Here is a 15,938-nt window from a genome sequence, read left to right on the forward strand (position 1 = left end):
GGAAGACTGAACTGGGAAGCGTAGGTGCACCCGCAGGTCGGCCACATTACGGCCATTGAAGGATCGAGTCATCTCTCCTTGCGGTCCTTGCACTTTAGATGGAGGTCCTTCAGCTGCTGCTCTTTGTATGTGCTGGTGTCTTTGTAGACTACTAGGTGTTACAGTCTTTGGTCAAGTCCTCCCAACCAGTCACAGAGATGTTGCATGCCTTCAAGGATGCACAGTCTTTATTGTGCTTTGTGGGGCTTCCTTGCTTTATGTTGCCATGTGCCAGCTCGGAAAAGAATACTATCTTTGGAAGTTGGTTGTCTTCCATCTGGACCACATGTCCAACCCATCGAAGTTGAGCCTTCGTGATTATTGTCTCTGTGCCAGAACTCTTGGTCTTTCGTAGGGCACTTCTGTGATGGGGGCTCTGTCTTGCCACGAGATGCCCATGATCTTATGAAGGCATCGCAGGTGGAACTGGTCAAGCACCTTGATGTGCTTGAGGTATGGGGTCCATGTTTCATCGCCATACAGCAGAGAAGTCAGAATGACTGCTCTGTAGACTGCCATCTTGGTCTTCAACCAGATGCCACCTTTTCCCCACACATGTCCGTAGCTTGCCAAAGGATGCCCCAGCTTTTGCAAGTCTGTTTGAGACCTCTCGATCTAGACTGCAGGAGGAGGTGAGGCAGCTTCCCAGGTAGGTAAAGGTGTCAACATTATTGAGCTGTATGCCTTCAATCTCAGTTCGTGGTTCTGCAGGATTGGTATGAAATGTGGGCTGAAGTAGGACTTGTGTCTTCTGCAGACTGATGGTTAGGCCAAATTTTCTTGCTCCCACAGTGAGCTCCTGCAGTGTGCTGCAAGAGAGCAGTCATCTGCAAAGAGCAAGTCTTGTACTATTGCTTCCAACATTTTGGTCTTGACCTTGAGGCATTGCAGATCAAAGAAGTGTCCATCAGTCCTGTAGCAAATTGTTATTCCTGCATCAATCTGTGAGAGAACAGCATCATGGCAAACAACAGGCTGAACAGGGTAGGCGTGAGGACACAGCCCTGCTTGACGCTGTTAGTTACTAGGAAGGGGTCAGAGATGCAGCAGTTTTTGATGACCCTGACCATCATGTCATCGTGGAATGACCTGACAATGCTGACCAACCTTGGGGTTGGGGGTGGGGTGCAGCCTAAATTGGTAAGGATGCACCAAGGGCCTGTGCAACTGACTGTATCAATTGCCTTCGTCAGGTCCAGAAAGAGGATGTTCTGTTCCTGGCACTTCTCCTGGATCTGTCTGACAGCAAAGTTCATGTCCACTGTCCCTCTGTTAGATCTGAATCCATATTGGCTCACAAACGTCATCAAGGAGGTGAGAGGTAGTCTTGTTCAGTATGATATGGGCCATGATCTTCCCAGTTATGCTCAGGAGAGGTATGCCTCTGTAGTTGTCTCAGGATGCCTTGTGATCCATGTTCTTGTGCAGGTGGATGATGTTTGCATCCCTATAGGTCCTGTGGTACACAGGCTTTCTTCCAGAACTGCTGCTTGAGCTCTGAAGAAGGGTTTCCCCACCCTCCTTTGAAGACCTCTGGTGGGATCCCATCTGGGCCAGGGGCCTTGCCTGACTGCAGCTGATTGACTGCCTTCCTAGCTTCTACTAGTGTGAGGGGGCTCATCAAGGGCTTCGAAAACTGGGCACTGGGGCATGTCTTCTATGGCCTGATCATCTGTTTGGGATGGCCTGTTCAGCAGCTGTTTGAGATGGTCTGCCCAGCGTTGGACAATGTCGCCTTTGTTAGTGAGGAGTGCTCCATCCAAGGAGTGGACTGGTGCCATGATGTTGGAGGAAGATCCATACACTGCCTTTAGACCATCAAAAAACTTCTTTGTGTTATTCTGGTCAGCGTAGAAGCTCTGCTGCTTTGTCCTCCCACCACTGATCTTCCATCTTCCACAGCTCAGCCTGGACCTTAGTATGCAGGTGCTTCAGGCGTTCATAGTTGGAGGTTGACTGCTTGTCACTGAGCCAGTGTGTCAAGGCTTCCTGCTCCTGCTTGAGGAGGGTGATGATATCAGAGTTGTTCTCATCGAACCTCTTGGGGTGCCAGAGAATGGCATTTACAGCGCTATACAGGATGCCCATGCCTTTTCTGGGTCTGTTTCCTCAGGCATTTGTTCAAGATGTTCCTCCAGTTTGCTGATCGGTTCGTCTTTGGTGCTGGGGTCAGCAAGCTGTTGAATGTTCAGCTTCTGCTCAGTGGCAGCCTGTGCACCCTGGTGATCTGAAATGACAACTTGCTTCTCAGCAGAATGTGGTCAGTCCAAAAGTCTGCACCCCTCATCGCACTGATGATGATCACATCCCTGATGTCCCAGTGCCTTGTGATCACGTAACCAATCAGATACCTGTTCTTGGAGCACCGTTAAATCCAGGTTGCCTTGTGGATGTCTGGAAGCTGAAAGAGGGTGGTGGTGATTGTCAGCCTATTTTCTGCGCAGAAGGTGAGTAGTAGCTGACTATTTGAATTCTCCTTTCCACGGCCATGCTTGCGAATGACTTCTGGCCAAGACTGATGGTCACTGCCTACTCAGGCATTAAAGTCGCCAAGTAGCAGAATCTTGATGTCTTTGGGGACAGAGCGTAGTAGGTGGCTGAGTTCCTGGTAGAACAGTTCCTTCTGTTCAGAAGTGTAAGTCATGGTGTAGGCATTGATCAGAGTCAGATGAGTCTTGGCTTTCAGAGGCAGCCTCATTACCATGAGGCGATCGTTGATGCCTCTGGGGAGGACTCCAGGTTCCTGACTATTGTGGTCCAGATGGCAAAGCCAACTGTGGCTTTTTTAGCGTCATCCTTTTCCCTTGCCACTGCAGAAAAACATGTAGGCAGCTTCTACTTCTGTGATATCAACAGTTTTGGCCAGGCGTGTCTCACTGAATGCTGCAATGTCGACGTTGTACTTCTGAAGCTTGTGTCCTACAAGTGCAGTTCACCTCTCTGGTCTGTTACTCATATTGTCCATGAGTGTCCTGATGTTCCAGGCTCCAACACAGAGTTTGCTCAGCTTCCTGGCGGTTCTTCTTTCTTTTTTGGTTTTGAGGTACTTCAACCGTAAAATAGATGTCCAGTCAGCTGCGGTTTGCTGACAGGATAGAGTGAGGCAAGCTTTCTTTAGGTCACCTTTTCCAGACCCTTTCTCATGAGTGGGGGAGCAGTGCAGTCCCTGAAGAGGGCTGCTCCATTGCCAAGGTGGCTGCCGAACTCTGCCCTTGCCTTGTGAGAAGAGAACGACTGTCCTGCCTTGGCTGCCTGAGTACAGGTCTGTGACTAGCGGCTCCTAGCACCATCTTATGCCTGCCACTGTTGCCACTCGCCCATCGCTCCAGGTCTTGAGTTGGTTGTGGAGATTGGCATCACCAAATCCTGGGCAGGAAGTCTATGAAGAGCATGAGTTGCCCAAGCGTCACGATCGCTCTCTTGGTCTAGACGCTGATGTCAAAAGGGATGCCAGGCATAATGTTTTGATGATGGCTGAACTGCAGGAGCTGCCAGAATGACGTTGAATTAACATCAGACTCCTTTAGAGGTTCTGACTCCAGAATTCTTTGGGGTTTACTCCCAAAGCCTTTCCCACGAGTGGGTATAGCTGCAAGGCAGCCGAGGTTTTAAATCAAAGTTTTCCTTCGAGGTGTGCTGCCTTCCCAGGCTAATGAGCCACACCTGCCCAAAGCAACTGGTTTTAAGGTGCCAGTGATCTGCCTTCGCCCCTTCTGTCAGTGTAAACAGTTCCGCCATGTGAAGATCAGGAATTGAACTTGGTTATCAGAGGCTAATTTGAGACTCATCCCAATGGGATCACTTTTTGGCACTGGTGGATCCATTGCAACTATTTAAATCGGGCAAACGATTGGGCTCAGCCGTAACAATGGCCCCTTTTCAAACCTGCACCCTTGCAGCACACGGTCACTACCCGGCCTGCCAAACATCAGCACGCTGTCTCAACACGGCCAACCTGTGTGGTGTCTGCTCACTTTCTATGCCATTGGTACTGAGTCCCGTCAATATGTGTCACTATCACAATCTTATGTTTCTTGCAGCAGTCTGTGATCTCTCTATAAATTTGCTCCTCTAAACCCTGCGGACTGTTGGGTGGTGTGAAATATAGCTTCGTTAACGTGGTCATGTCTTTCTTATTCCTCAGTTCTACCTATAACGCCTCACAAGACGAGTTGTCCAGTCTGTCATGACTGACCATTGCCATGGCATTTTCCCTGACTAGTACTGCTGCAGCCCCTCCTTTAATTCCTCCCGCTCTGTTACGTTTCAGGGAATGGAACCCCAGAAAAATGAACTGCCAGTCTTGCTCCTCCTGCAACCAAGTCTGACTAGTGGCTACAATATCATAATTCCATGCTCTGAGCTTATTTGCCTTTCCTATAATACTACTTGCATTGAAATATACACAGTTCAGTACATTAGTTGCACCGTGCTCATTAATTCCTTGCTTTATCTGAGGTCTTAACAGCATGTCTCCACAACCTCTCCTCTATCTGTTCTAGCGCTGTGGCTCCCTTTCCCCTGCAACTCTATTTTAACATCCCATCCCTCCCGTGCACAATTTCCCACCAGGATATAGGTCGCCTTCCACTTCAGTCTTTTCTGTACACTTTCTTGGACGACAGTCCAAGAATCCAAAAAATCCTCCTTTCAGAATTGCTCAAACTGTGCCAGTTTAGTTGGGGAGTGGCAGTGGACAGCAGTCTTGAGGTCTTGCCAGAGATGTTCCATCAGGTTACGGTCAGGACTCTGGGCCACTCAAGGACATCAGTTTTCTTCATTTGACTTCACTCCATGGTTGCTGTGGTAGTGCGCTTTGGGTTGTTGTCCTGCTGAAAGACCAGTTCCTGCTGCTGAATGCTGTATGTACCGCTTAGTGTTGAGGCCAAAAAGTTCCACTTTAATCTCATCTGACCAGGTCTTAAACAATTCCATGTCTTAAACAATTTTCTAAGTTACTCTTTGCAAAGTCTTTTAAGGGTAAGGATATGCCTTTTTTTTAGAGGTACGTGTGGCATAAATCTTAATACTGTGCATCAGCCTGGTAACACCATCCCTATTGTAAAATTTGGTGGAGGTAGCAACATGCTATAGGAATGCTTTTCAGCAGTAGGAACTGGAAATCTGGTTGCAGTTGATGGGAAGATGAATATTGCTAAATACGGAGAGATTCTGGATAAAAACTGCTAGCTTAAACTGGAGAGGAAGTCCGTCTTTCAGAGACCTAAAGCACACTGCCATAACAGCTATGGGGTGGCTTCAAATGAAGAAAATTGATGTCCTTGAGCGGCCCAGTCAGTGTCCTACCCTTAAGCTGATCCAACATTTGTGGCAAGACCTCAGGATTACTGTCCACTTCTCGTCCCCAACTAAAGTGGCACAGCTTGAGCAATTTTTTATGGAGGATTTGGCGAGTCTTGCTCCATCATGTGCAAAGTTAATAGAGACCTACCAGCCTTCTCCTTCCCACCCTCCCCCCACCTTCTTTATAGGGCCCCTGCCCCCTCCCTCTTCAGTCCTGATGAAGGGTCTCGGCCTGAAACATTGACTGGTCGTTTCCACGGATGCTGCCTGACCTGCTGAGTTCCTCCAGTGTGTTGTGAGTGTTGCTTTGACTTCAGCATCTGCAGAGTATTTTGTCTTTACGAGTCTTGCTCCATCATGTGCAAAGTTAATAGAAACTTGCCCAAAAAGGTAGTAACTGCGAGAGGTGGTCCAACCAAGTACTGAGCAAAGGGGATGAGTACCTTTGAACTGCTGACATTTAAATTTTTGGATTTTTAGTTTTTCATGCTTGACAATTTTCCATTTATTGGGCTCTTCTGTGAAAAAGGAGAACGTGATTCACAAGTAAACATTCTCAGGTAAATTGATCAAAATTTGTGGTTGTAATACTCATTTATGTGAACAAAGGGTTAGGGTTGAATTCTTGTATAAGGCACTGCATCTGTACAAGTATCCATATTTCTCTGCATTCTGATATGGATAACTTGGCATGTTTCACAAAGTTGAGAAATTTTGCAGATGCTGGAATCTAAAGCAACACACACAAAATGGTGGAGGAACTCATCAGGCCAGGTAACATCTATAGAAAAGAATAAACAATCGACACTTTGGGCCAAGACCCTTCTCGGCCCAAAACGTCGACTGCTTACTCTTTCCAATAGATGCTGCCTGGACTGCTGAGTTCGTCCACCATTTTGTGTGTGTTGGCATGCTTCACTACTGATATAATCAAAATGTGTAATTAATGACATAGACACTCATAACTTGCGACTAGAAAGGAGTATAATCGAATTCTGCTTCTGCAGTCTGCTCTTTCCAGTACCATATTAAATTCTCTTTAAAGCTGTTGCCAGTCAGACAGCATTTTTGATTCAAAACCTCATCTGTAAAATAGCAGCATCTCTTTCGAAGCTACATGGTATCACATCTTTAATTATCATTTGTTGTTTCCTTTTCAATTTGAAAGATCCAGTTATCGGAGAGCTGTTAGCAGAGAAACAAGCTGTGGATTTGAAGAAAGAAGAGAAACTGAGGAAGAACAGGGAGGCCATGAAAAAGCACCGGGATGGAGAGACGGCAGAGCAGAGAGCAGATAGGCTGCGTAAGAACAGAGAAGCAATGAGGGTTCGCCGGCAGATGGAATCTGAGGAGCAGCGAGATATTCGGCTGCGTAAAAACCGCGAGGCTATGAAGCGGTGCCGTCAGATGGAAACTGAAGCACAGAGGGACGAGAGGTTGCGTAAGAACAGAGAACTGATTAAAAGTCGGCGGCAGCAGGAATCCCAGGAGCAGAGACAGGAGAGGCTGAGGAAAAACTGGGAGTCGACTAAAGTCCGACGGCAGGAAGAGACTGAGGAAGAACGAGAGCTCCGGCTACGCAGAAACTGGGATGGAATTAAAAGGCGCCGTGAGCAGGAAACGGAGGAGCAGCGGAAGAAAAGGTTGCGGAAGAACTGGGAAGGAATCAAGAACCGGCGACAGCAGAAGAGCGAGGGTGAAAAGGAAGACATGTTGTGCAGGATTTGGGAAGCGATGAGGCAGTTCACCCAGCAGGAAATGCAAGATGACAGAGACAAACGATGTCATTTGCTGTTGGACAGGGGGCTAGTGGAAGGAACACAGGAAGAGAGGCTGCAGAACAGGGAGGCGTCCCGGTGTTGTTTCCAGCAAGAGATGGAGCAAAGGAAGTGAGAAGGGTGGCTGAGTCTTTAAAACTGGACATGGTTTTGCCAGCAGTTCCTTTCACCAATAACGCTTGCCCGCTTCAGCTTGTTAAACAATGCTGGTTACTACAAAACAATTTTATGCCATAAAACAGTGGATTAATATTGACATGCGCAGATGGTGGATAAAAGCTGTCTTAATTCATTGTGGTTAGCGATCCACCAGGCTTAAATTGTCACAAACCATGGGATCACGGTAACTCCTGGAAGGAGGAGCTAGACAATTGATTCCTGAGTCAGTGGTAAGAGTGCATAAGAGATAGAAGCTGGATTAGATCTATTAGCCCCTTATTTGGAAGCAAATTCTCTTTTGTGAATAAAATGCAGGAAATGTTTCATTGTGTTGTATGTTACAGATAATGAACATTGTGATCCAGGCAGACAGCACAAATTCAGTCATGCACTTCAGCCTCCCTGTGTACTGCTGGTAACTGTAGTTCATGCTGTCCTTGTAAGGACCAGGAAGAGAGCCTACCAGCAAAGAAAAGAGAACTTTGGGTTCCACTGACTATTTCAAAGGGTGTGGAAAAGACAAGTAATGATGAGATTCAGTCTAGCTGTGTCCCAAATATGAAGTGCACTCAAAGCTCTGCCAAGTATGTCTCCAGTCACTGTTTGGACTGTATCAAAATTGCTCTGGACCAACACAAGATTTGGATGTGTATGGCATTTTGGTGAATTGTTGCCTTCATTTTTACCAAGTACACTGTAACTGCAACAATTTTAAAAAAAAGTCAGTTATTAATTCCAATTTACCATACAACCAGGAGGTGTTTACACCACACTCCATTCCTAAATGGTGGCATTTGTCGTTCTTTTGACAGGGTTGCTCCTTTAGAACACTTTGTGGGAAGCCCTGTGCTATTGTTCTTTTTCTGTGCTTAACTAACGGAGGTAGAGTTTTGATTCAAAAATCTGCTGCCACTTGCTGTTCCTGGTGTTTGCTGTTTCTTGTTGCTCCATGTTGCGATTCTAATTGTGATACGATGCTTGCATATTATATAAATTTTATCCAGAAGATTGTATTGTGGCTAACATGCTAGAAGAAAGGAATTGTTTATCTCAGAGCCTTAATGTGGCTTGATGATGTGCAAAGACGCTGAATGTTCATCGTTAATCATTGGAGTCTAGTCAAACCTGGGAGACAATTAATGCAGGGCCTCTTAAATAATCCAGTTGTTATGGTGTTGGATAACTTGTAAATTTTGTGTAGAATACCAAATGACACTTCTTATGGGCATCAGCCAATTTGGAGCACAAATCTTGGCTTAATGTGTCATTCTAACGGCCAACATGTGAAGTATTGGTTTTAATTGTGGCTAAAGGAAATGAGAGGGAGCACTTGCATCTTGTCTGGTATCTGCAAGGGTGGAATAAATGAGGCTTTAACATCCATTGTTTTGTCCTTGAATTGGAACATAACTAAGTTCTCCTAAACTTAAGTAGTGCTAGTGTTATTACTGCTTGCCAATTTTTCACTTACACACTTGATTTTGCATTATAATATATTATAGCAGAACGCTGTTGTGTATGAATGGCACCAGAATTAAATAGCAGGAATCCAAAATCATTCCTCTTTGCACAAATTAAGACTTCAATCACTAGAGTGGTGACGAGTTTAGTCAAATGATGTCGTGACATCGAGATCAGTCACTCTCACCGTGCCTCCTGAACTCAGGTCCTTCACTAGGCTGTGACCTGATAGCATAATGGTTAGCGAATGCTATTACAGGGCCAGAGATGGGTTCAAATCCGTTGCTGTCTGTAAGGCATTTGTATGTTCTACCCATGACCACTCTGGTTTCCTCCCACATTCCAAAGATGTATGGGTTAGTTGGTTAATTGGTTACATGCATGTAATTTGGCCTTTCATAGAGTCAAAAATGGTATTTGCCAAATTCACCCATCATCAGCATCTTGGGAGGAGGCAGAGGGCAGAACTGGTGGCACCATTGATTAGACCAACACTTCCTGTCCCATTGGTGTCTTGTGGCTGCATTTTGTGCCACCTGCAATTTTTGGCTGAGGCTGGCACATCAGCCGCACCCAAACCCAATGCCCATGATCACTGAGAAGGTTGAGGTCAGCAAGCACAGGGTAAAAACTAACTAAGAGTTCCCCCTGCACTCCCGAAGTCCATCCCTGTTTCTGGCATAGCATTGGGATGCAGAGGTAACATTAGTGCCACAGAGATCTAGAGACTTGGGTCAGTCCTGCCATCCTGTTCTGACTGTGGTCTTGGCATTTGCCCTGGTGCTATGCACATCCCAGTGATGTGTTCCTTGGTAGATGAATTGGCTCCTGTAACTTACCCCTTGGGTACTGATGGGGGAGGGGGAATGGGAGAATCTGGGTAGGGTTGATGGGGGATGGGAGCATGGAAATGTGGAGGATTGGGTTAGCTCTGGGAGCCAGCATGGATTCAGTGGGCTTGAATGGCTGACTGTTTAATCATGAGAAACTATGGGGACTGTTTCCCAACAACATTAAAGGGGTGGCTGCACCCCTTTGTAGTGCCCTCAAGGTGGTTTCTTTATAAGGGCAACAAATGCTTGTCAGTGACACACTAATACTGGAAAAAAAATGGATAAATTTAACCCGTATCAAACTACTGGAATCTAATCTATTAACTGTTGGGCTACCCATGTTGTGCTAATTGAGAAAAATAGTGTTACATATGTGCTGAGGTACAGAGGAAAGCTTTAGTTTTGAGTGCTGGTTGTACAGTATAGACCATTTTAAAACTTAAGTACATCGATGAAATACTAAAGAAAAAACAGTAAAAGAACTTAGAGTTTAGGGTTATAGAAGCATAGAAAACCTACAAGCATAATACAGGCCCTTGGGCCCACAAAGCTGTGCTGAACATGTCCTTACCTTAGAAATTATCTAGGGTTACCCATAGCCCTCTATTTTTCTGTGGCTCCATGTACCTATCCAGGAGTCCCTTAAAAGTCTGTTTTGGTGCATTAGACCAGAAGACATAGGAGTGGAATTGTGGCATTAGGCCTATAAAGTTTGCTCCACCATTCAGTCATGGCTGATTTATTTTCCCTCTCAACCCCATTCCATTCTCTCATGCCTTCTCTCTGAAACCTTTGACAGCCTGACTAATCAAAAACTTACCAACCTCTGCTTTAAATATACTCAATGAATTGACCTCAACAGCTGTTCTGTGGCAATGAATTCCTCAGATTCACCACCCTCTGGGTAAGGGAATTCTTCCTCATCACTCTTCTGAATGGTCTTTCTTGTATTCTGAGCCTGTGCCCTGTGTTCCTGGACTCCCCTACTGTAAGAAATAACCTCCCCACATCCTCTCTGTATAGGCCTTTCAATATTTGATAGATTTCAGTGAGGTTCCCCCTTCCCACACCCATTAGCATCATTGAATCATAGAGAAGTACAGCACAGAAACAGGCCCATCAGCCCATCCAATCCACGCTGAGCCACTTAAACTGCCTGTGCCCATCGGTCTGCACCGGGACCATAGCCCTCCATACCTATCCAAATTTCTCTTTAAATGTTCAAATAGAACTTGCATACACCACTTCTGCTGACAGGCTGTTCCACGCTTTCTCAACCCTCTGAGGGAAAAAGTTTCCCCTCATGTTCTCCTTAAACTATTCATCTTTCACCCTTAACCCATTGACCTCTAGTTGTACTCCCACCCAATTTCAGTGGAAGAAGGCTGCTTGCATTTACCCTAACTATACCCCCTCATAATCTCCTCTTAATCTTCTATGTTCCAAGGAATAAAGTACTAACATATTCAATCTTTCCATATAACTCAGATCCTTCAGACCCGGCAACATCCTTATGAATGTTCTCTGTACTCTTTCCTCCTTAATTACATCATTTATTTACCCCATTCTTCTAAGCTCCAGCAAGTACAGGCCCAGAGCCATCAAACGTTCCTCATATGTTAACCTTATCATTCCCAGGGTAATTCTCGTGAACCTACTCTGGACCCTTTCCATGGGATGTTGTATCCCATGAATTTTGTCACTTGTTCTGTTATAGCTGTTGAAAACCAGCAGTTAAAATAACTACATGTTACCATTTATTAAAGGCTAGAAGCAGCCTCACATATGTCCTGGATTGTCCCAGACCATGACATTTCATGGAATCGGATGTCAGTGACCCCCATCAAAACTTGATATTACTGGCACTGACTGACCTCAATATACAGTTAAATTTTGGGGTACTCAGGAAAAAGAAAAGAGGGTGATTTAAAGACAGGTTAGCAGAGAGAGAGCAGTTTTACATTTAACTCTCATCCTGATCTGCCTGGCTGTGGCCTCTTACATTGTTCTACCAATGTCCACTCTGAGCTTGAAGAGCAGCAGTCTCACGCAGTGGGTACGTTGCAACCTTCTGCACTTAAGAGTCAGATTTAACAACCTTAGTATCACAAATGGACAATATCACATCCAGTATTACACCCAGTAGGCATTTTTCAACCACTCAATATCAGATTTGATAATCTCAATATTACAGTTACTGAGATTGTACAGTTCTCCTGAGGGCTTTTCATCTGTCATAACTTCCTCACTTCACTAACACTGCAGATCTGACCTATAGCTCTAACCTGTATCTCAGTTTCCGTCTATACTGTCTATTCACACTCATTAGCCTACCAACCTACTATCCTTCAGTGAGGGTATATCCATGGTAATGCCAGCCTATGATGTCTCATGGAAGAGTTTTGGACAAAAACATTGACTGTTTATTCCCTCCATAGATGCCACGTGACTTGCTGAGTTCCTCAATATTTTGTGTGTTGCTCTATCAAGTATGTTCCTGCTATGTAGCTGTCTCCTATCCCCTCTACTAACTAACACTTTCCTCTGCCAGTTCTGATCTAGAGTTCCATTTAGTCACTGTTTTATCACAGATGCAGCCTGATGTAAGTGAAGGTCGTGTAAGTAGTGAAATGGCTTGAATTAGGTATGATCTGCCGCTTATTTGGTCAGTGTGAAATTGAACAGGTACCCTGAATTTTCTGAAATTCGGCCGTTCGGGAACTGGTTATTTGATCAGCTGGTCTGGGGCACGAGATTTGACAAAAAGGATCCTATTTTGAAAAAAAGATCAAATTTTATTCCAAATTAAACTTGAAACTAATTTCATTAAAATGTATTTAAACTCCTGTCAATGTGACAAATTTGAAGAATTAAGGACATGGATTTAGTGCATGGAGTAAGAGATCTAGTTCCAGTGATCTCTTATTCACTGGGAAAGTGGATCACACTGTGGGAGATATAGTGAAAGCAGAGTCACTGACAGCGGTTAGAAAGTGCTTTGATCAGCACTTGAATCATTTGGGCATTGAAGGCCACAGGCCAGGTGCTGGAAGATGGGACTGATGCAGACCCACCACACAATGTGGATGTAAGATCTGTATCCTCCGTCTGGTCCCATGACATCTGTATGCCTGCATCCAGTAACTGGTCCCATTACATTTATACCACAGTATCAAGTCTCTGCCCCATGACATCTGTACCCCAGTATTCGCCTCTACCCCCATGACATCTGTGCCCCAGTATTCATCTCTACCCCCATGATATCTGTACCCCAGTATCCAGTTTCTGATCCCATGATATCTCTACCCCAGTATTCGTCTCTACCCCCATGACATCTGTACCCCAGTATTCGTCTCTACCCCCATGACATCTGTATCCCTCTATCCAGTTTCTGCCCTTGTTAAGTCGTTTTGAGGTTAAGACATAAGGTGAGTATTGACTTCAGTGACCAAACTTTAGATCTGAATATGCACTGAATATTAAAATGCATCTCTGGATGATGATGCTGGTTTAAATTTGTCATTTGTATGTATTTGGGTGTCTAGTATGGGTGTGAAGGAAAGAGGTGTGTAAGGGCTGTGTATTTTAAAGGAAGGATTGTAAATATGGATTTGTTTGAATTGTCTTGAATTTTTCTTTGATTTGATTTCCCAAAATCTTGAGAAAATTTACAAGGATGTTGCCGGGTCTGGAGTATATGAGATGATGTGTAGGGATTGGGCCAAGCAGACCTTTCCACCGAAAGGGACTCAGTACGATGCCTGCTGTATTTTGTTTTGAGAAATAAAGAGGCTGCATCATAACTACCAGTACTTTTCTCTGGTGACTTCATTCATGCAACAATATTTGGTGTCAGAAGTGAGATACCTTCTTGCATCCCATCCTGTGGCCAGCGATCTTAGCAGTCTAAGGTGAGTATTTATAATACTTGAGTCTGTTCGGGTCAGTGGTACATGTGAACGTGAGGTATCATGAACACTGAGAGCTGAACTGGTGGACATAAAAGTAGTATTTGCGTGTGTATGTGTGTTTATGTAAGAGACAGAACTTTGTTAATTTGGTGAGACGGAGCCATCAGTTGCGAAGGGTGGTCACTGAAAGTTCGAGAGCGTGTAGGGCGTGTATACTTGTTTCAAGAGCTGCATTTTTTCCATATACGAAAGCAAGTGTGTTTGTGCGCGCATGCCTTCATTGAGCAGATGCGAGAATACAGCAGGCATCATGAGTCAGGTGCTCAAAAGTGGCAGATTGCAGAGCACATACGCTATAACTGGTGCCCATTATTTTTGTTTTGCGTAATGTGGGAAATATTGCAGAGATATTTCATGGAGAAATTTTACTCAGATGTATCTGTCAGGATGGCATCTGTTGAGGTCAGGCAACATCAGAGAACCCTGACGATCCGAGCCAACCCTTGACCCGGATTACAAGCATTCATAATCCCTTTACCCCAGGGGAGAAACAAGTTACTTTATCAGAGCTGCCCTCAATTAAAGTTGTCTGTGGTAATTTGGAATTCTGGGGCAAGCTTGAGGAAATGGTTGAAATCCTCCAGATGCGCCCTGAAGATATAGACGTGCTGGTAAAAGTGAAGCGCCCAAGGAATATGTGGGACAGTATGGCCTGGGGGTGCGGGATGGTACACGGACAACTACTGGGAATGCTCTTTTAAACGGGAAGTGAGGCAGCATCTGGAGGGAGGTGAGAGTAACTGGGGAATGATAGTAGCAGTGATTCAAAGAGCTGGTGAGATCTATGGAATATGCAGAACATAAACATCAAGCATATGAGAGTTGGATAATCCAGGGAGGGATGACCCAGTCTTCCAAAAAATGATAAAGGAATGCCTGACTTCTCCCACCAGTAAGTTCTAGGTTTAGGGATTTAGGGACCTACTCTGCTAAGGTTTTATGGGCCAGTGAGATAGACTTAAAGGAAATACAAAAGAAATTGTAAAGTGGCTATAGTAGATGCAGCTGCTGTGATGTCACAAAGGGTTTGCTTTGTGTGCCGGCAGTTGGGGCACATAGCAAAGAACTGCTGGAATAGACATGGAGGGTAAAGGAGTTGATATGCTACAGCTGTGGCCTACCGGGACATGGTTTGAGGCAGTACCCAAAAAAGAGGAAAGACGTATAGGTGAAAGTCCTGGCAGGCATGCAATCTCCCATTCCTTCAGCACTCACACTGAGCAATCTGACTGTTGATCAGATCATAGAGCTGGTGAAGCTGGCTTCTAGTTTAGAAAAGATGTGGTGGTCCCCACTGCCAGTGCTGGTGACCCACATATGTACACAACAGCATTGTTAGGGGCCCAGCAATGCAATATGTTAGTGGACAGGGCACCAGTATCAATAACTGACCTACCCTTGCCAACAACCAGATAGGCTATTTATATTAGAGGTCTAGGAGCAAAAACGGTGAAAGCAGAAAGAAGCGAGTCACAGACACTCAAAATTGGCAGGGTGCAGCTTTCAGTGTATTTCTGGCAACAGAAAATCTGCAGATGCTTGAAATCCAAGCCACACACACAAAATGCTGGAGGAACTTCAGCAGGTCCCCTCAGTGTATTTTTGGGTCTGTCCTGCACATCGATGAGAGGGCCTGTGAGCCTGATGCGTTTACCTTGCTGGTGTCTCTGGATAAAGAGTTTTGGCTATCAGAAAATGAAGGGGTGAAGACAAATAATGTGATCAAGCTGCAATTGGCCAGCAGGGAAAGAGCCAACAGGCGTATGAATAAAGCTCTATTTCTAAAGACCGTTGTTCAAATTTCTGGAACAATCTTTCTGCTTAGCATTCTGAAGGTAGCCATTAGGGATGATAAGGTAGATGTAGATGTACTTGGCGTAATTGGGAGGGTTCCAAAGTAGGGCATTTCTGCTGCCCTATTTGAGTAGATCCTCTGTAAGGCTGGCCTTTCATGGTACAAATTTATTTTGCCAAGAATGATTTTGGGATTAAGATGTAAAGTGAATATTGACTTCAGTGACCAATCTTCAGCTCTGAATATGCATTGAAGACCAAATCTAAAATGCAACTCTGAAAAATGGGTAGACAATGCTGATTTAAATTCATTATTTGGGTGTCTGTAGAATGGCCGTTAAGGAGAGAGGTGTGAGAGAGGGCGATCAAGGTTATGATGAGAAGGCGTGGGAGTGGGACTAAATGGGAGTATGGATCAGTTCATGATAAAATGGCGGAGCAGATTGGATGGGCCGAATGACCGATTTCTGCTCCTTTGTCTTATGGTATTTCAAAGGAAACACTAAATATGGATTGTTTGAATTCAGAATTTTTCTTTGATCTTTAGCATATAAAATAATGTATAGGGCTGGACCAAGCAGACCTTTCCACTGAAAGGC

The 15,938-nt window shown here is 44.9% G+C and overlaps 1 protein-coding gene across 5 annotated transcripts in view; it reads left to right on the plus strand.

The window, feature by feature from the left end:
- The window catches only part of LOC140191264 (uncharacterized), a 41,206-nt gene extending 27,829 nt beyond the window's left edge, over nt 1-13,377 (plus strand). For all 5 annotated transcript variants that reach the window (XM_072248517.1, XM_072248516.1, XM_072248518.1 and 2 more), the window contains one exon: nt 6,512-13,377. In XM_072248517.1, the coding sequence (XP_072104618.1) occupies nt 6,512-7,236 (725 nt within the window). In that variant the 3' untranslated portion in view covers nt 7,237-13,377. The remainder of the gene's footprint in view (nt 1-6,511) is intronic.
- The last annotated feature ends 2,561 nt before the right edge of the window (nt 13,378-15,938 follow it).

The sequence above is a fragment of the Mobula birostris genome, chromosome 32 (assembly GCF_030028105.1).
Source record: "Mobula birostris isolate sMobBir1 chromosome 32, sMobBir1.hap1, whole genome shotgun sequence".
In the NCBI taxonomy this organism is placed as follows: domain Eukaryota; kingdom Metazoa; phylum Chordata; class Chondrichthyes; order Myliobatiformes; family Myliobatidae; genus Mobula; species Mobula birostris.